The following is a 20,967-nucleotide window of genomic DNA, read 5'->3' on the forward strand; positions in this document are numbered from 1 at the left end:
GAGGTCTGGACTTTGACTGGGCCATTGCCATTCAAATTTGCTGCTGTGCTTGGGATCATTGTCCAGCTGCATTCCCCAATTTGGGCTAAGCTCTAGCTGTCAGACAGATGGCCTTACATTAGAATACCACGCTGTGCAGAGAAATTCATGGTTGATTCAATGACTGCAAGGTGCCCAGGTCCTGTGGCTGTAAGATGAGCTCAAGTCATCACTCCACCATCGGGCTTGGCAGCTGTTATAAGGTCCTTGCACTGTCCTGGACTTTTAACATTTAGCATGCTAAATGAGGCCTGTCTGAGATGTAGCTCCGGGGTTTTTGCACTTTCTCTGAACATTGCATGCTCTGACCTTGGGGTAAATTTGCTGGGATGTCCACTCCTGGGGAGATTGTGGCGTTATGGTAACACTCATCTGAATGCTCCAGACCTGCAAGGTGCCAAAACCTCACCAGACTTGCTGATTATTTACTACTTACCCTCTTAATTTTGATGGAAGCATTAAGAGTGAGCTTAGTTTTTCAGTTTGACAAATCTTTTGAAGTGTTAACCATGTACAGCTGCTCTAGTTGCGTCTAACAACTATAAAGGTGGAACCGAGCGTAACGTCCGCTTTAGGAAGTTAAGTTCAGAGCACTGAATACAATTGATCAGTATGGGGGACGTGTGTACCAAATTAATAGCAAACCACTCAGCAGTTGTTCACAATGACCTAAACTCACAGTGACCTAAAAATGAAAAATTACAGGGGGTAATTTTATCCCCTGCAAACCACGAATACATAGCACCATAGTGCAAAAGATGTCAAACCTCCAGCATTAGTGTGTAAAACAACTGCTGGTTTCCTTTATCACGTCAGAAAATATACAATTACAGAAGTATGAAGCAGAAAAAAAATATAATCTGCCTCATATGTAGTAGAGGTGCTACCGGTGTTGTTTGACCTCTTGAAAATTTTACATCTTACTCCATGCACCTCAAAATAGGTGAAGCTGTGGCAGAAGTTCCTCCTTTGCTCCTGTGACCTACTGGAGAGGTAACCAACACCGAGTAGATAAAAAAAGAAACAGCACTATGTGAGTTACATAAAACAAGTTTTAATGACGTGACGAAGAAGAATGTGCAGTTTAAATTTGGAAAAGCCATGATCAAAGCTGACAGTGACTGCTTTCTTGGACATTGACGAGGTTTCATATCAGCGAATCCAGCACTGACTGTTCACACTGAGCCTCACAAACTCCTGGGTCATTCCATAGAAAAAAAAACCAGAGTGAGGCTCCAACCTGAACCCCTTAAGAAGAGGATAGTTTAATGTGCACAATAACTTCAGGGGAAATGTTTCCTTTGTACTATAAAATGTTCAGATTAACGTACATGAGGGCAGGTCGAAAAACTGGCGCTTTTTAAGTGAACGAAAAATCGGATTAACGGGTGCTGAGCCACTAAAAACTCAACAACAAAAAATATATATATACATGAATGTCAGCATATGTGTCATGTGCTGGGGATTTTGTTATGTGGGAAGGCTAATAGAGACTGAAAATGGCGTACAGGCATGGAGGCTTATTGGTCATTGTATCTGCAAGCAGTCTGTCCTAGAAGATTAAATTAGATTTTATGAATCTGCCAATTCAATTATTTTAGTTGTGCATATTACAATAATCTATAAACATTTTAATATGTATATTAATTGGTTACTGTATGCCACACGTTTCTATCTATAACCATTAACTGCTGAGTGTTTGGTTTTGTGTAAATGAATTCAACTAGACTTAAACTTGCAAACTGATTGCTATCGACCACAGGCTTTAATGATGGCCACACTCACATTTGTATTCTTAGATGGGCTTATTATTTCACTTCTTAAGTACTGGAGCTAACCAGGTGAAATTTCAGTACAGGATCCAAAGCTAAATTTACATTTTTGGTCTGATCTATTTCTTTATAATCAATATACCTAATCAGTATCATGTGATAGCTCCAGTCCAAATTGCACGCGAGGAACAGAAACAAGTGTTGTTGGTATCCTGGATGTTTTCTGAGAATTCGTTGGAGAAAACCTCAAAAATGCATTGTGGGTAACTTTTAAATGGTCATATCACTTTGTAGGATTTCAAACAGGTAATAGCTTATGAAACGTTTCATTTTTCCCTCCATTTAGTTCTCAGCCTCAGCCTCTAGCCGTGATTCCTTATGTTTGAAAACTGACATCTAGTGTTGTATAACACCTGTGAAGTTGCAGCCTTTGGTAGGTGTCTGATAATTTTAGATTCTGTCTAATCTACTGAAATGATCACGCTGGACCTTTTTTGCTTCTTGAAGATGGATTTCACTTATTTTTCTTTGTCTGCACAACAAACCCTCAGCAGATTCGGTGGATCAGGTTTGACTGATTTTATATGGAATGACCCTTCTGACACAAACGTGCTACTACTGCTACTTGACAAAGAGAGAGACACATATATGATGCTTACCTGCTTTGCTGCTGTTAGTGGAAACACAGTAAATGAGGTTTGGAGTGTAACTGGTATCTGATTATCCTCAACAACTACTGTAGGTACAATAGCTTATTTCTTCATTAATGCTGCTCTGCAAAGTTTGCCACACACTGATCAGGATATTCTTAAACATAACGTGAAGATTTGATAAATAGGAATCTTGGTCTGTTTGTATATGCTAGGCCTAACTGCATATTATACTGCTGCACATACATTATGAGCATGTAATACCTCCAGTTCTGCTAACTCTGCCTGTAATAATGCACAGGGACACTATTGACTGCTACAGAAACAAACGCCCGGGCCTACAATTTTTAAGTTTGGAATTATCTAGCTGATTCAGATTTTAAGAAATATGCCAAAGCTTTCACCTAGCTCAACGTCGACCTTGCACATGTAGCTGTACTCATCCTCCCAGTGAGGACGGGATCTCCATCTTGATGGAGGAAGCATTTACAGTTTCTGCAAAAGAGAGGTGAATGTAAAGCATGAGCTCTGTCGTTTTGTCCTTTTACAGAATACATCTAACACTGGAAGTCTGTTTACGTTGCATAAGGCAGATAGATGTGTAAACAGTCCTGGCTTTGACCAGGTTGTCTCTCTCGATGTGCATGTGCACAAACACACACAGTGCAGGCCAGAAGAGTGTGAGCGGTGCCCGGGGAGACGAATGCTTTCTCCCTCGCCTTGGGCTGAAGTCAAAGTTAGTGTGCTCTGTGGCTCTCCTCCCCTTCCTCGCCTCTTTTTCTTCAACACTCTTCTGAAGGATTATGAAGAAAAGTCCAGAGGAACTGTGCAAACACCCGATGATGTTTCAGGTGTTTCCTTTTCTCGCAGCTGTCTTACGGGCTGTATGGTGGGGGCTTCTCATCTGGAAGGTTGTGAGGAGGGGAGTAGCGTGGAGGGATCATTGTAGGCCAGAGGTGGCTGGCTCCAGACTGGGAATCGTCTGACAGGCCTGAAGAGTCAGGGAACACATAGGAGCCCTGCGAATAAAGGAAAACATTTATTACAATATATATATGCTTTGAGCTATTGTATGCTGGCATCAAATGCGTGAGGACCATGAGATACTTTATATGGATCCAATTGGTAACCCTAGAAACAATCGTCATTAGATCCTACTAACACAAATTTCCTGATAAAGAGCTTGACTGTTGTCCATAAATAATTAGAAGCACACACTTCTCAACTGCACCTTTAAAGCAGCTGCATACCTGCAGGTCGTAGGCCGAGTACGGTGGCAGGCAGGGGGCGGTGTTGTAATATGGGTTGAGAGACGTGACGGGCGGGGGAATCTCTGAAGGGACTGGAGCTGTGATGGCCTCTGGTTCAGATGTGCTCTCTGAGGCAGGAGCAGGTGTCTGATGAAGCAACAGAGTGCATTGATGTAACAGTTAGAGAGCTGCGATTACAGAGAAGCGGCTACTGATAAATCTGACATGCTCGTTCAGTGCACGCACCATGTCTTTGAAGCCTCCCAGCACTGCTGCAGTAATGATGCCCAGGAAGAGGGCCACGATGTTGAGGATCGTAGCCGACCACAAGAGGTGGTAGAGGTGTATGACGTCCTGGCAGCTTTTCACATCTGTATATTCATGGTAGCCTCCCATTAACTCAACACGGCTAGGCCAGTGGGGTAAAACAGAGAGGGTGAAAGCTTATAGTCAAGCCAGAAAAATCACTGACAGTGTTTAGTAGTTTTTAAAGATGCACCTACATAAACAAGACACAGAAAAACAAAACTGGGGTTGATTTATGGTTATAAACATTCAGAGGTTGCTGCTGGAAAGCTGGGAGGAGACACGGACTGAGGTTGGTGACACACAAACATGCAGAGGAAATGACAACCTACAACACATTTCTATGATGTTTTCTTAAAAAATAAAATAAGACAAGACAAGACCGAGTTGATCAATACTGGGCATTAATAGCCTAGAAAAAAGGGACCTACTTCCAAATCATGGATGATTTCTTAAACTTTTTCAAAACATCTTTATTCTGAGGTCCCATAAGAGGATGTTCTCTGAAACAAAGGTTAAAAAAGAAAAGAAACATCCTGGTCTGATACAATCACTGCTGCAGTGCAAATTAAAATGACATCAAAATATAAACACTGCATAGCGAGTAGGCACAGGTTCTGAGGGTGCTCGACCCCCTCGGCATACTCACTTCCCGCAGTTGTAGAGGTCGCAGCAGTAGCAGGTGTTGCTCTTCACTCGCAGGTTACAGGATATGCCTGCTGTATGACATGGCACCTGAAGTGCAAAAATTAGCTTATGTCTCTTCTCGTTGAGCCTGCATGGATTATTCAGCCCCCCAACAATTCAAGCCTATACAAATAATGATCACACTGACAGACAGCATTTAATGGCTCATTGAATATGAGTTAAATGTCTTTCTTACATCATGCTCAGACGCCGTGTCACTGGTGTGATAAGCACAGCGGCCCGCGTACAGAGGCCTGAGGTCCTGCAGAAGAAACGGCATAAAAGAAAGAACTGATGAATATGAAAATGCTGGAATAGTCTTATTTTGTTTGCCAACTAAAATTAATAATAAAGTTTTATATTAGACCTGCTATGGACATTTCCAGCTCCATGTTGGGAAGTTAAAGAAAAGCAAAAAACAAAACAAAAAAAAAGCTAATTTATCTAAGGGGCCTCAATTCATACACTCTGTGAAACAAGACTTTTCCATCCATTTAAACCAACTTTGTTCTGATTGGCTGCTTCTTGTAAGCAAAAGATTTGAAAAAGCAGGTGGGCGGGGATTAAGGATATCCTATCTCTTTTACATCATACAGCAACAAAGGGTAGAAAAAACTGTCAGAAACTGAGCTTCTACAGCCGTCTTCAGGCTCACAGGGATTACATGCACATAAACAGACCATTTTATAAAAAACTTTGGGCCAGTTTAATATAACCAGCTACCATTTTAACAGGAGAGATTTTACATAATTCTGTCTTACATGTTTTAAAGCTTTATTTTGTAAAATTTGTCTTCTTTCAGCTGCTTCCTTTAGTGATCCCCACAGTAGCTTTGAGTTTATTCTTCTTCAGGTGGAGTTTTAAGTTACTGGTTACAATTTAGTCCTTGAGATTCAGTTAATGTCTATTTTCTATAAGTATTTTGCTTTAGGTGTTTTGTTTTTGTCTCATAGCTTTTATGAGCCTGCCCTGTGTTTCCTGGGTCCTGTTAAGTCTCTCTCAGTATAGGTGTTGTCATGTTTTGTTACTTCCTGTCTTATTTTGCCAGTCATCTCGTGGGCTCTATGTTCCTTTCCCCCCTCTGTGTCCCCTCTCCCTAAAAAACTCAAATATGGATTTTTTCACATTTTCTCACTTCTTTTTCACTTTCTAGTACATGCTGCTTCTTCATTTGTTCCATGTTTCCTCTCTGGTCACCAAAGCTTGCACTTTTTCCTTTGTTTTGTCTTTTTTTTGTTTCTGGATAGTGACCCCAAATCTGCCTGACAGCATCATTTTGCCTTCATCTCTAGCATCCCCCTCTGTAACACAAACCCTTTGCATGTCCTCCTTACCTACATCCCACATGGAATGCTATATTAAGATGGACATCTGGTCTAAAATCTTTGCTAAATCAAACATGTGGACCATTTCTAGTGGGAATGCTTGAAAAGCATTCACAGTATTGTTCTTCTATTCTTTATTATTTTCTTTTCCGTACGTTTTTGGCATCTAACTCCTTCAAAACCATTCAACTTAGAAAAACCATTCAAACACCGTTAAATTCTCCTTTTTTGGACATTCTTCTTCTGTGTGAACGTCAGCTTTTAGCAGTTCAGCACTTTTGTTTTCAGGTTAAAAATTCATTTTTTTTTTCTTTATCTCCTTCAAACTTTTTAACTTAAAATTCATCAATTATTTCATTTCAGCTCATACATTCAGATTTAAGCGTTCACGCTGCAGTTTCTTCAGAAAATGCACAAAGGTAAAATCGTCAGGGTGAATTATCGCTACATGACCAGGCGTCCAAAAGTAACACTGCTTGGGTCAGTTTATTTTATGGCCCTGGGAAACGTATATTTGGTCTGACTTTGTTTTTTACTGGGAAAGAAAAAATACTGGGGTCAAAAATAAATCTACTTTGAAAGTTTGACGAGGACAGCAAAATGTGATCAGGCCATATTGAGTTTTATGGTTTATTTACATAATTTTTCCCCTGTTCAAGTTATTTTAAAGTTTAAAAAAACAAAAACAACCCTGGAAGAATGACAGACGTTTCAGAGGAAACACTCAGCATACTTAAATATATACTAAGATTATGCTGAGATTATATCTGTAAACCCTCACTACTTTTATATTTAATTACTAACAACTATGTCCCTACTCATTATTACAGTTTAATAATAAAAACACACATACCAGCAAACATTTTATATGAGGTGTCTCCTTGGGGACCAGTGCAACACTACTAGCACTCTGATCCAGGTGCGTTTATTTGAATTTCTTTTTAGAAAACAGGAGAAAGTTGCAAGAAGGTGAGAACTGAAGACTGCTCTCATCAATCACAAGTGATGATCCTTCAAGTGAATGTCGGGTCAGACAGCCGACGTTAACTCTCAGGCCAAGTTTGAAGTTGTGACTGCACGTGCAAATACAGAAAACAGCCAACCAGCCACTTGATGACACTGTGTAGCATACTCTGGATCGTTCAGTATACGCTACGATAAAAAGGAGCTTTTATGTATTACCAAATCAATAAGAATAAAACTGACCTCACTGTTCTCTGATGCAAACAAGAGCCTTTTTGAGCAAGCACTTCAGATGAAAATCATTAATATCACAAATAACACTGACATTCAATCAGCTGTAAAAATCAAGACTGTGCTTTCACTTTCTGTGTCCTCAAAGAACAAAAAATGAACGTGTGGTTTAAAACTGCTACCAAATATAGCAAAAATAGATAAGTTTAACGACCATGCTCCTCAATTAATGCTCCTAAATTCACTTGATTCAACAGTGCGCCTCTTCAGAGTCTAGTGTACCAAATGCTGTTTGAAAGGAAAATGTTCCACTTCACTGACGCCATTAGTGGCGAACGAAAACCTGCTAATGGGAATCTCCCTTTTCACACTGCCCTAACTTACTTCAGCATAATTGTTTTAAGAATGCATTAGTGGTTACTTGTTGTTTTCTGTGCTTTGCATCATGGAGAATAACAGTCTTCTACCACAAAATAAATCATCTTGTGAGACACCCTTCTGTCTCACAAGAAGGGTGTGGCAGCTACCCCAGCCTGAAAGATGTGAGCAGGACGTCGAGGAGGGGATGCGTCTAATGTAGCCTGGCGCCCAATAAGAAGCCCGTTATTAGTGTGTAATTAGAATGATCTAAATTTACAGGATAAGTTAAATAAGCTTTTGTGATACTTACAATGTGCCTCGCTGCAAATACTCCATCGACGATGGCACAGCAGAAGGCAGCCACCACTCCAAAGCTGATGAAGACAATGGATGCCACTAACTGTGGAAGAAGATGGAGAGGCCCGAGCTTCATATTTGGGTTTTCAATAGAAGGGTAAATCTTAACATAAACGTGCATCATTCTCATTTTCTTTTCTCACCAGTGGCCTTAAACCAGCTGAAATTGCAGTACACTCATGTATATCAGTGTGCAGAAGTACAGTTCAGATCCAGTTAGTGGAAACATCTAGCACTCGCAGTGCAACCCTTTACCTAAACCCATCCACAGACCTCTTCTCTTTTCAGTCTTTGGTGAAACACAGCCAGTATTCGGTTACACATCACCCCACTCCTCTGGAGCCGCCCCACCACAGAGGAGGGAGGGAGTGTGAAGTGACACCACAGACTGAGCAGCTTGAGGTACAGTTTCCACAATCAGATCTGAGTCCAGATTGAAAGGCTGAAGCTCCTCTGACCTTTTAAAAGTGGACGTGGTTGTTCTTGGAGATTACTAAAGTAGCTTTTCATGAGTCAAAGTTCAAACTAATCTCTTGTGTACCTTGTGCAGAAACTCTGAAGTCCCCCCACCCCTCTTTTTTTATGCTGCCTATTCTCTGATTGGCTGCCCCTCACACACAGAAGGTGGGCAGACCTCCTGTGCTCACACCCAGAGCTGTATCCCTGAGATCACCATACTAAGGGGAAGCCTTCTTTCTTTTATAATCATAAAAATCCAATAGTAGAAAAAAGGGAACTAAATGTTCAGAGCAAACTGAAGCCTGAGCGTTTAGCTCACATGCACCACTTATGTGACCTCATTATCTATCACTTTGTGGAATTGACCAATATGTAGAGTACGTAAACAGCCTCGTCTCATAGCAGAATGTGAAATACACAGGAAAAAGCCATCGATTTGTTAATGAATATGAAATGTTACATTTTTGTCCACACTCTTCAGAGGGGAAGTGTCAACATGGCAGCCAAAAAAATTGTGTTCAGGAACACGGTAAGAAGGATGGACAATTTATGTCTGCAGAAACATGGATGAGTAGGTCAGCTGTTATCACAAACTGCTATGAGACTGTCTTGTTATATATGTCAGAGAGTAAAAAAAGGATGATTGGTCAGCTTTAACAATCACATTTAAAAACCACCAAAGAGTTAATGTTTTTAGTAGCATTTGTGTGCGTGTCATTCTGTCTGTAAGCATGATAGCTGGAAAAGCTTTGAATGAATTCTCATAATGAAAATTTAAATAAGATTTGGCTTACAGCCACCAAATTCTTCAAGGACAACTTAATGATGTATTGGTTGAAAACTGACAAAAAGCCTCAGTAACTTAGAAACTATGTCTCAGGTGTGTATTCTCAACATATAGAAAGAACCACATAAATGGTCACTTTCAAACTGTCCTTTAAGGTCAGTAAAAACAATCTGAAAAAAAGTCTGTGAAGGTCCTCAATCATCCAGGCCATCGTAGTCTAAGGAGCTTGGAAAGAAAAGCGTCTGGACTTCTTTAAGTTGCTTGAAGACGTTTCACCTCTCATCCGAGAAGCTTCTTCAGTTCTAAGGTCAAATGGGGTTAAGGCATCTGGGGAGGGAACTCAAAACTGGATTATAGATGGCAGACAGTTGGTGTCGTAAGCCCCGCCTCTGTTCAAAGATGGTCGCTCACAGTGGACATAGATGCTTCTTTCACTCCTCTTTCAAACCATCTGTCCTCTCTGTCCAAAATGTGAACATTGGCATCCTCGAAAGAGTGACCTTTGACCTTTAGATGCAGATGAACTGCTGAGTCTTGTCCTGTGGAGGTGGCTCTTCTATGTTGTGCCATGCGCTAAGGAATTCGCATGATAAGGTGGGGCCAGGTTTCACAATGAGCTCACCCGAAACTCTGGCTGATTGGGACCCACACCCAGTTTCCCACCTTGGCTCAGGCGATTAGAGGATCATCAGGGGGTCCTTTTGTCCCTCTGTGGGGGGAAACTCCCACTAGGTTTAAATCTGGGACTCTCCACCATTTGACCTTAGAACTGAAGAAGCTTCTCGGATGAGAGGTGAAACGTCTTCAAGCAACTTAAAGAAGTCCAGACGCTTTTCTTTGCAAGCTCCTTTGAATCTGAAAAAAAATTTGTCTTTTTGTAATTTTTTTGGTTTCTTTTGCTATTTGATGCCTCAAAGTTACAGCTGAAGAAATGACACTGGGGCTTATTAGACCTGACAAAACTCAGTTAAAGACAGAAAATTAAAGACATCTAAAAAGAATTCTGACCTATGTCTTTAAATTGTAGTTTGAGTGCTGTACTTTGAGGAAGTTTGTTATTGCATTTGTACATGTGGACATTGCATTCTTTTTGGGAATCATCTGATGGTGTTGGATATCGGTCTCACACTGCAGCTATATGTATACGAATAAGGAACATGCCCTTACTGAAGTCTGCTTCTTCACAGGTCATATCACAACGACTGATCGGAAGGTTTTTAAATGAACACTTAATACTTCACATATTTCTCACTGTGAGTATCAGTAATTAGCGCTTTACTTTTCTACTCAGACGTCACTTCACAGCCCCAATGAAACGTGTCAGCCAAGCAGTGAAGCTGCTCTATATACTGCAAGTGTCGCTGGAAATTTGACCCATTTTGATATGTCACCACAGACTCTGTGATATTTTTATAATTATTTTAGCAGGTCAGTTCAGTCAGGACAACCGTGGTCAAAAGACGACTGTTTTTCCATCTGCAGTTATTTATATTTGACCTCTCTGCCCTTCCCACATGCATACATGGACAGCGTAAGGCACAGACAAGACCAGGCATCAGTGAAAACAGATACTGTGCTGGTTAAAATCAGGCACACAATAAAAGAACGAGCTGAGGTAGAGGTGCGTTGCAAAGTGGCTGGCAGTGCACAGCAACTGTGGGAAGGTTAAAGCAGCTTAAATAGTGTGCTCTATATGGGATTTGCCAATTGAATGCATAAAAAGATATCAGCTTAGGCACCAGCTGTTGTGGGCCGGCGATGTCAAGACTGCGGCTGAGTTTGACTTTGCGGCCTCCCCGAACAAACACTATACTCCCTTTAAAAGGGTAACCCTACAAACAAAATTTGTTTGGGGCTATGTAGTAGTAGTTATAAGTCTGCTTAACATTTCAAATTCTGTAATACTAATGTGGGAATCTAAGCCTAGAGCCCCTCTCATAGCAGCTGTCTAGGATATACTTTCCTCTTGCAACATGGGCGATAGAGTATGCTCGCTAAGTGGTTAAAAAAAATACATCGGATGAGTTACTCTCTTTCTTTCCGTTTTAAGTATAAAATATGTTAAATAATTCAAGGATTCTTCAATAAAAACTCATAACAACAACGACTCAGCACAAAGTGGGCCATGTAAAATCAGAATCGGAATACTTTATTAATCCCTGAGGAAATTATGTGGTTACAGTTGCAAGACAGCAAGAAATCACAGAGCGGGGTCAGCGGATGCTTGGGGGCATAGCGCGCAGAGGTCACCAACTTTCTGCAGAGTCAGTCGCTGCAGACCTCCAAACTTCACGCGGCCTTCAAATTGGCTCAAGAACATTGAGTAGAGAGCTTCATGGAATGGGATTCATGGCGAAGCAGCTGCATCCAAGCCATACATCACCAAGCACAATGCAAAGCATCAGATGCAGTGGTGACTCTATGCTGCACTAGAGCACTGGAGGTGTGTTCTGGGGTGACGAGTCACACTTCTCGATGGATGAGTCTGAGTTTGATGTTTGCCAGGACTGCTTGTCTGACTGCACTGTGCTAAGTGTAAGTTTGGTGGAGGGGGAAATATGTAGTGGGGTTGTTTTTCAGGAACTGGGCTCAGCCCCTTAGGCTACGTTCACACTGCAGGCGAAAGTGCATCAAATCAGACATTTTTGACCCTATGCGACCCGATGCATATCCGAGGCATATATGCATATCTGATCATGGTCTGACAGTGTGAACGGCACAAATCCAATATTTTCAAATCCGATCTGGGTCACTTTCGTATGTGGTACTGAATCCGATACATATCCGATGTTTTAGAAAGCGACTGCTGTTTGATGGTCATGTTGCATTAAATCTGTCTTTTACGTCACTGACACAAGACAGACGCCAATTATCAGCACCGTAGAAGACATCGTGAACGCTTCCTGGCCATCCAGTGTAGATGTCAGTGAAACTGTTGGGAAGACAACGTTGGAGAAACGTGAACATTTTATTTGTACTGTATAATCAGCAGATTCTGACAGAAATCTGCAGCTATCCTTTGAAGCACCGCTCCTCTAAAACAGCAATAAGGATCATTATTAGGCCAAATGTAAATAACAAAATAACTTTATAACTTAAAGCAAAATTGGGAAATGTAAAGTCCGAAACAAGTCTTTATATTAAGGGCCATCAGTCAAACAATACTGTTTGCTCTGGGTCTAAACAGAGCGCGTTGTGTGACGTCTTCTTCGTTTGTGCAAGCGGGGCGCTTTGAGGTTCACACTAGAGCGCGTTTGCTGTCGCATTTTATTTGGAGTGTGAACAAGCAGACAAAAAATTGGATTTGATCAAAAAATCGGAATTGAGCATTAAGACCTGCAGTGTGAACGTAGCCTTAGTTGCAGTGAAAGGACTGCGCACCAGTGCACAAAGAGAACAAATTTGGTGTTGAAGAACTTGACTAGCCTACACAGAGTCCTGACCTCAAACAGACCTTATGGATGAATTAATCAGTCTGACCTCACAAATGTACTTCTGGACGAATGGTAAAAAAATTCCCATAAATGCTCCTAAACCTTGTGGAAAGTCTTCCCAGAAGAGTTGAAGCTGTTAAAGCTGCAAAGGGTGACATCATATTAACTCTATGGATCAAGAACGGGATGTCACTCAAGTTCATGCGTGTGAAGCCAGACACGCAAATGCTTTTGGCAACATACTGTAGCTGAACTCAGTAACCTCGCTCTACGAACCGAGAGGAAGCTTGGACCACAAGCAGCTCCTCGTGCACCCACCATGACAGTTAAAATAAACAGAATAAAAGCAGTGCATGAATGTAGACAACTAATACCAGTGCAGTTACAACGTCACTAACTAGTCACGCTATAAATAATGTCAGCACATGTTCTGTGTAATGAGATTTTATGGTGGTAAACAAGAGTGTGGTGTAATGTGCCAGGGCTCATTCAACACACACGCCTGCTGACTGGAACTCCAGGCATCTAAATGCTGTTGCATGATGGGAAAAAGTGTCACGACACAAACACATTCTTAACTCCAGCTCTGACAGAGCCTGCCCGGCTCCTCCCACCTGCTCCGCTCATCTGAAGTTTCCTTCCCCACATTCCTGCACGGACATCTGTCTTCCTCCACTTACACCCTATTTCTATTTCAGGCTGCGTAACCCCGACCCCGAAATTCAGGATAGTTTGTCCGATACTCAACACATGAAGCTCCTCGGGATGAGTGGGACTGCAGCTCCCATAATCAAACTGCTTTGTCTGCTGCAGGGTAACTGGGACTAATATTCAGTTTAATATCAGTGATGTTGAGATGAGGTGACACGAAGCACTGAAAGAGATCTCAGTGCACAGAGGTAATATAAATCCTCTTACCATCTGCCTCTTGTTCTCTATCAAATGAGCGCCGATAATTCCCAGAAAAGAGCCAAAGCCCAGCTGAAAGGAGAGAAAACAGCTGTTAGGGCATTTATCTAGCTTTGATTTCAGAATCTTGATTGCACAGTGCAAGCTCAGCACAAGTCTGATATATCAAGTATTAATAATACTTATCATAATCGTACAGTTGTTGTGATTTCTCTTTATCTTATGATGCTCGCTTTGTAAGCAAATTCCAATATGTTTTATTAATTTATCAATCGGACTAACGTGGCGTAACCTGCTCTACAGTAACCATTTATGTAAGCGAGAATGCTAAAAGCCAAGTACTGTGACGAACAGGTTTAGAGATTGAAACATATTACCTCATTCAGTGGATAATGACAGTGATGCTAAATAATAAATGTGGGTAATATTTACAGCTCAAAGACCTTCCGTGATGAGGTTTATCAGGGCTAGTGAGCAGTGGCGAGTGTGCTGGAAGCACAGCGACTTCACTTATCATGCAGCCTAAGAGAGAACAGGCCTGCTGGGCCGCGTCTGTCGATGGTAGGCGCCGGTGCGAATGTGTACTCACAATGACTCCTGAGTAGTAGCCGCCCACCGTGATGTTCTGTGTCCTGGTAGTCGCTGCCAGGCCGAAGATGAGGATGAGCACAGACACAATGAGCAGCATCACCGTCACAATTATGGATTTCCTCTTTCTTCTCTTAAAGGATCCTAGAAGAAATAAGTAAACATGAACACTGGCACAAGCAGTAAAGAGATTCAGGCATTTGCTTCAGCTCTCATATGGTCCTGCCACAGCATTTCATGCAGGTTCAGGTCTGGACTTTGAATAAGCCATTGTAACACCTTGATTCTTTTCTTTTTTAGACGTTCGTTTGTAGATTTGCTGCTGTTCTTGGATCACAGTCCTGTTGCATGACCCGGTTTCAGCCATGCTTTAGCTATCAGACTGACGCCTTCACATTTGACTCTAAAATACTTTGGTATCCAGGGGAGTTCATGGTGGACTCACCAACCCTCCACCACTTTGCCTGACAGCTGGTATGAGGCGTTTTTGCTGGTATGCTGTGTTTGGGTTTCTCTAGTGTGGCACAGCGGGTAATGGCCAAACACTCTGGTCTCTGTCAGAAGTCTTGTGGTTTGTTCAGATGCAACTTTGCAAACCTAAGCCATGCTTTCATGTGGCTTAAGGTGAGAAGAGCCTTTCTTACTCTGCTAAATTAACTACATTGTCCTGTACTGCATAGCCATTTCTGGAAATGTAAATCTTTTTAGTTTATAGCCTACATAGTTTTTTTCTTCACAGACTAAGAATTAAAACTACCTGCTCCTGATGCCAGCATCTGAAAAGTATTCAATTTGATACACAAAGGCCATCAGTTCTACTCAAACATAACAATTTGAAACAGAAAATATTCCGTTTCAGAGAAAACAAGGACACAGCTTTCAAGGAACAACAGCTGAAGCAACACATTTCTTCATCCATTCTGGCAAAATGACTACTTTACCCAATGTCGGAGGGATTCATCCCTTTTAGCAGCAATGACTTATTCAGTGACTTAAAAGAAATTTGATAGAATTACCTCCTTAACTTGCAGGTTTTCTGTATATTTTTGTGAATCATCAAATAAGCGCTGATAATTCTGAACGAGAACTTTGCAAATGTTTTGAGATAATGGGTGAAAGCAATTGAGAAAAACCACAAAGGGACTCGTGACTGTTCCTTAGTATTCTGCCGCCCTCGCTTTGACCATTAGTGGGCACTTCTGTTGATGTGTCTCTGAGGAAGTGATAAAACCTGAAGTATCTGAAGAGCTGCTGCATGTGTGAATGTTTGAAATATTCACAGGGACCTGACTGAGTTTCAATTTAGCCCAGTTAATGATTCAATTCTTACCTAAAAATTAGGAAAAATTTACTACTATGGTTAAAAAAGATTTTTTCTTAACGTCAGCACCTACAAGTGATATGTTCAGATTCTTGTCTCCACTCACTCCACCCTGCCTGCGGTCTCTTCTTCACCTCTCTCGTGCACGGTCCATTGATTTAGCTGGTTGACGTCAGGTATTTAAACTTGTCACTTTCACTACCCTTACTCTTTGCAGTGTGACTGAAACCCCTGTCTCCTTCTCATTCACACACATCTGTTCTGTCTTGCTTCTACTGGGTTTCATTCCTCTTCTCTCCAGGGCATACCTCCACTCTCCAGGCTCTCTTCCGCCTGCTCCTTATTCTCACTACAGATCACAATGTTGTCTGAAAACATCATAGTCCATGGAGACGCCTGCATGTCCATCATCACTGCAAACAAGAAGGGGTTTAGAGCCAAGGCCTACTTTGACTCAATCGAAGCACCACCCTCACATACGTCTCTGCGACTCCTGACTTCCTTCTTCAGTACCACAGTTCCTCTCTTAGCACCCCATCATATGCTTTCTCTAGACCCACAAAGACACAGTGCAACAATTGTTAAAACACTGCATCTGCAGTGCTCGTTCTCAGCACAAAGCCATACTGAAGATCACTGAAGATTATCACCTCTATGATCACTGCAGCTCTGCACATCACTTTTGTTCTTAAAAATCTATTTCTCTGGCATATTCTCACTCTCCAAGATTGGTTAGCACATTTCCATCTCTATCCTTAACCACCTGAACCTGCTGCGCATTCTTATCAGCTCAAGCTCTCAGCCTAGCCAAATCATTCCTTCCTTAGTGTTCTGCCTCTCATAAACTCACTATAAGCCTTTTCCCATACTCCCATCTACTTTCTTCATCTCCTTGACTTTTCAAACCTCTTCCTACAAATACTGTCTTATACTTCCTGATTCCACGATCGAATCTCCTAGTTCTCTTTCATCTGTTTAGAGGATACACCAGACACTTCCTTGGCAGGTTCGCACGCCACTGAAGCTGCTCTCTGTCTAAACTCTTGCCTGAACTCTGCACAACATTCAACAAATGAAAGTTAAACCTCTAAATGCAAATAAAAAACAGTGACAGGATCCAGTTCACCCAATATGGACTCAGCCAAAATGGAAAACTGTCCTGTGGTCCATCCAATCAAAATAAAGCTTAGACCCTGTATCCGCTGGACTGAAGAGGAGCGGGACCAGCCCACTTATTATTGGTAAAAGTTCAAATGCTATCATGTGTTAATGTGCCGTTAATGCTGAGCAATATCTACAAATTTCAGAGCAACAAATGACATCTATAAAAGTGATTTGCTTTTTTCAGTGAAGGACAGGGCCAAAGCACGTTCTACACGTATTCCAACAGGGTGGATCAATAAAGAGCTTGAGCACCTGCAGCATTGAAGAGATGACCATAAACTATAAATAATATGTACATCAATGTGCCAAAGATCAGCCTTCAACGGTCAAATACTCTAAGGTGATATTCCTTTAATTTGCTAAAGCCAAACCTCATCAATGTAAGAAAGGAGAATGGCAGAGAGAGGCAGTGGCTGGTAAGTTAAGATGCAGTCTTCAATATCTACTCTCGTGCATTTGTTTCAGTCTGTGGTTGCACAAAACCGCTCTTTCTATATCCTCGGTGATTTATTCTGTGGTCACAGCCCATTTTAGATTAAGCCGAGTCACTTCCACACTCAGTTTTATCAATACATGAACATGTCAAGGTCAAGTCTGCTGCTGAATACTGATGCTCCAACCTGGAGATAAACAAGAAAGCACACTGAGCTTGTGTGACTAAAACATATGGCTACAGTTCATTTCTGTCTCCATGGTGCCTGCGTAGAGAAGGACGCGGCCTCTGAGATTAATGAGCCAGAAATACATGTGTGAGTTTGCAGAGCTTAGAGTTAAAATAACAGTTCTACTGTGAGAAAACTACTTTTCCAGCAGGCAACAGAAGGAGTGAAATGACCATGAGAAACTTGGTGCTGCCATCAGAACAGTTCACCCAGCACAAGTGTTACACCCCGGCCTAGGCAACCGGGGTGCAACGCAGGAAAATAAAAATAAGGAAAATAAAAATAATCCCAAAACGAGATTTAAAGCAAAATACCACATTTATTTACATCACCAAACACCAGACGTCAAACTATTTACAACGGGGGGGGGAGATCGCGACCATGACACACTGAAACACAAGGCTTAAATACATAGAAGGGCAATCAGGGAATGGACAACAGGAGGGAAACACAGCTGGGGCAAATTAGACCTGACGAGACAGGGAAACGTAAACTGAAAACACTAAGATAACACAGACTTTCAAAGTAAAACAGGAAACACATAACAGTCACGCCAAAAGCAACACACCGACAACACCAAAACGTAACAGTTCCCCCCACCCAAAAATCAAACATTTAACACCAAGTGAAAAGTTTGATCCAGACAGACGAAGCCGATGAAGGCTGGAGCGGTCCCACTGACCCTCCAGCAGACGACGAAGGCTGGAGCAGTCCCACGGACCCTCCAGCGAAGGCGGATGAAGGCTGGAGCGGTCCCACGGACCCTCCAGCGACGACAAAGGCTGGGGCGGTCCCACGGACCCTCCCCTCAGCGAAGGCAGACGAAGCTGATGAAGGCTGGAGCGGTCCCACTGACCCTCCAGCAGACGACGAAGGCTGGAGCGGTCCCACGGACCCTCCAGCAGACGACGAAGGCTGGAGCGGTCCCACGGACCCTCCAGCGAAGGCGGATGAAGGCTGGAGCGGTCCCACGGACCCTCCAGCGACGACGGATGAAGGCTGGAGCGGTCCCACGGACCCTCCAGCGACGACAAAGGCTGGGGCGGTCCCACGGACCCTCCCCCCAGCGAAGGCGGATGAAGGCAGACGAAGCTGATGGAGGCTGGAGCGGTCCCACGGACCCTCCAGCAGACGACGAAGGCTGGTGCGGTCCCCCGGACCCTCCAGCAGAGGCGGATGAAGGCTGGAGCGGTCCCTCGGACGCTCCAGCGAAGGCGGATGGCTGAAGCGAAGGCAGACGAAGCTGATGACGGCTGGAGCGGCCCCACCGACCCTCCAGCGGACGACGAAGGCTGGAGCGGTCCCACGGACCATCCAGCGAAGGCGGATGAAGGCTGGAGCGGTCCCTCGGACGCTCCAGCGAAGGCGGATGAGCAGCCCACCAGCTGCACACACGGACACGCAGCCCACCAGCTGCACACACGGACACGCAGCCCACCAGCTGCACACACGGACACGCAGCCCACCAGCTGCACACACGGACACGCAGCCCACCAGCTGCACACACGGACACGCAGCCCACCAGCTGCAGAAGGCTGGAGCGGTCCCTCGGATCCTCCAGCGAAGACAGAAGGCCGAAGCTGTCCCTCCTTCGGACCCTCCAGCGATCCCGGACGAGCCCCCATATGTTACACCCCGGCCTAGGCAACCGGGGTGCAACGCAGGAAAATAAAAATAAGGAAAATAAAAATAATCCCAAAACGAGATTTAAAGCAAAATACCACATTTATTTACATCACCAAACACCAGACGTCAAACTATTTACAACGGGGGGGAAGATCGCGACCATGACACACTGAAACACAAGGCTTAAATACATAGAAGGGCAATCAGGGAATGGACAACAGGAGGGAAACACAGCTGGGGCAAATTAGACCTGACGAGACAGGGAAACGTAAACTGAAAACACTAAGATAACACAGACTTTCAAAGTAAAACAGGAAACACATAACAGTCACGCCAAAAGCAACACACCGACAACACCAAAACGTAACAACAAGATTAACATGTTACCATTCAGCTGGTGCTAGGGTGAGGCCTGGGTTTTGCTGCTGACACATGATAAAATGGCACAGTTTCAGAAACTAGAAGATGTTACCTTTAAAATGAGAAAACTCAGCATCACAATTTTTCTGCTTTTTCTCTTTTTTGGGGGAAAAAACCCAAACAGTTTTTAAAGAGACTCTTAAACAGTTTAGAAAAAGGATGCATAGATGGAGTTCCAAAGAGGCTGGAACTCTGAGGGTTTTATTCCTGAATGTAGCTGAAGAAAAAAGAAGAGGATTGATAACTAAACTGGACTTTAGTTGTTGTTTTATTAAACTTTTACCACATTTAAAACCGACTAGGCTGATATTTTTTGTTTCTTGTCAAACTGATACTTTTAATTGGACTCATTTGCACAAACACACGGGACACAAAAAGGCTGCGGCAGAGATCATATAATTGTGTGGATGCTTTAAGCATCCACACTATTGAGTTCCTGTTTCTCTTTATTCTTTATTGTGTGGATGCTTTAAGCATCCACACTATTGAGTTCCTGTTTCTCTTTATTCTTTATTATTATTATTATTATTCTTAGGACTTCCGTACACTTTTCGCCGTAGAACTACTTCCACAATTTTCAGCCGATTTTCACCGTTCAAATTTTAAACTATTCAGCTATTTTTGCTCTTTCCGGCTATGACTTTTGCTATTTTTAACTATTATACTTTTTAAAATATTCCACTTTTTTCCTTTAATTTGTCCCATTGAAATGAATGGGAAACTTCAGCAATTCTGCTAAAATTTGCTTGTTTTTGAAACTTAACTACTTCCTCATACTTTCACCTAGAACAACCATTCAAATTTTAAAATGTTCACAAATTATTGGGCTATTCAGGTATGATTCAGCTTTTTCAAATCTTTTACTGTTTTACTTTTATGCCTCTTAAAGTTTTGAGTTGCAAAATTGTGATTTTTCACAAAATACATGCGTTGTTATGGTTGCTATGCTCTTGGCTTCCAGTGTGTCACTGAAGGTTTTGCAGTCTTCTCTTCATGTCCGAACAACTGTTTGCTACTTGCTCAATTTTCACTCAACTTCCACAAATTATACATCAAAACGTAGGTATTTTTGCTGGCTTTCAGAAAATGTCACTATCATTGTTGTGGTATTCATAGAACTTTCGCAAATCTCCTCAGACTAACACAAGGTCAGAAAACTCTCCATATAAAGTCAATGGAGAGTTTGTTCAAAATCACCGCTGCATTTCTGGAATGAGAGGCATATTCGAATCGTCATATCTCCTTAACGAAGCAAAGTTAAGACATGAGGCTTGTCCCGGCATATCTTCAGACACTCCTGACGCTCACAATTCAAGAATTTCTTTCTCAACTATTACCGTTCTGAAATGAGTTGGACTTGTTTGAGGGTAGGAAATTCGTCCTTCGCTCAGATTTCTTCAGATTTCAAAGTCTGGAAATGAACCACTTTTTTCTCTCGTCATAAGTTTTTGTTGGATTTCCACAGAGACCTGAAAATTTCCATGATTGTTCACCAAAGCCTGCTGTCTCTTACGGTGAAAGAATGATATCGATACTCCAAATAGATTTCAAGTTACAAAGCGTTGTTTGAGGGCAAGTCAAGGCAGTTTTTGCTTCGCTCTACTCAGTTATGGTGCATTAGAAGTCAAATATCTTTAATAATTCATATTTTAATGAT

General features: G+C 42.3%; 1 protein-coding gene across 3 annotated transcripts in view; it reads right to left on the reverse strand.

Moving 5' to 3' along the window:
- Positions 1-1,077: 1,077 nt before the first annotated feature.
- tmem255a (transmembrane protein 255A) overlaps positions 1,078-20,967 on the reverse strand; it is a 30,431-nt gene continuing 10,541 nt past the window's right edge. Inside the window, exons 2-11 of one of the 3 annotated variants that reach the window (XM_086301548.1) lie at positions 19,278-19,315; positions 14,119-14,261; positions 13,539-13,601; positions 7,894-7,983; positions 4,901-4,966; positions 4,667-4,752; positions 4,448-4,520; positions 3,958-4,125; positions 3,712-3,858; positions 1,078-3,480 (exon numbers count right to left, since the gene is read on the reverse strand). In XM_086301548.1, the coding sequence (XP_086157674.1) occupies positions 3,337-3,480; positions 3,712-3,858; positions 3,958-4,125; positions 4,448-4,520; positions 4,667-4,752; positions 4,901-4,966; positions 7,894-7,983; positions 13,539-13,601; positions 14,119-14,217 (936 nt within the window). In that variant the 5' untranslated portion in view covers positions 14,218-14,261; positions 19,278-19,315 and the 3' untranslated portion in view covers positions 1,078-3,336. The remainder of the gene's footprint in view (positions 3,481-3,711; positions 3,859-3,957; positions 4,126-4,447; positions 4,521-4,666; positions 4,753-4,900; positions 4,967-7,893; positions 7,984-13,538; positions 13,602-14,118; positions 14,262-19,277; positions 19,316-20,967) is intronic. The other 2 variants (XM_086301538.1, XM_086301529.1) reach the window with 2 other exon arrangements.

The sequence above is a fragment of the Aulonocara sp. 'chitande type north' Nkhata Bay genome, linkage group LG2, assembly GCF_057382095.1.
Source record: "Aulonocara sp. 'chitande type north' Nkhata Bay isolate Kocher_YH1m ecotype deep benthic linkage group LG2, A_spYH_male_GT1.1, whole genome shotgun sequence".
Classification (NCBI taxonomy): Eukaryota; Metazoa; Chordata; class Actinopteri; order Cichliformes; family Cichlidae; genus Aulonocara; species Aulonocara sp. 'chitande type north' Nkhata Bay.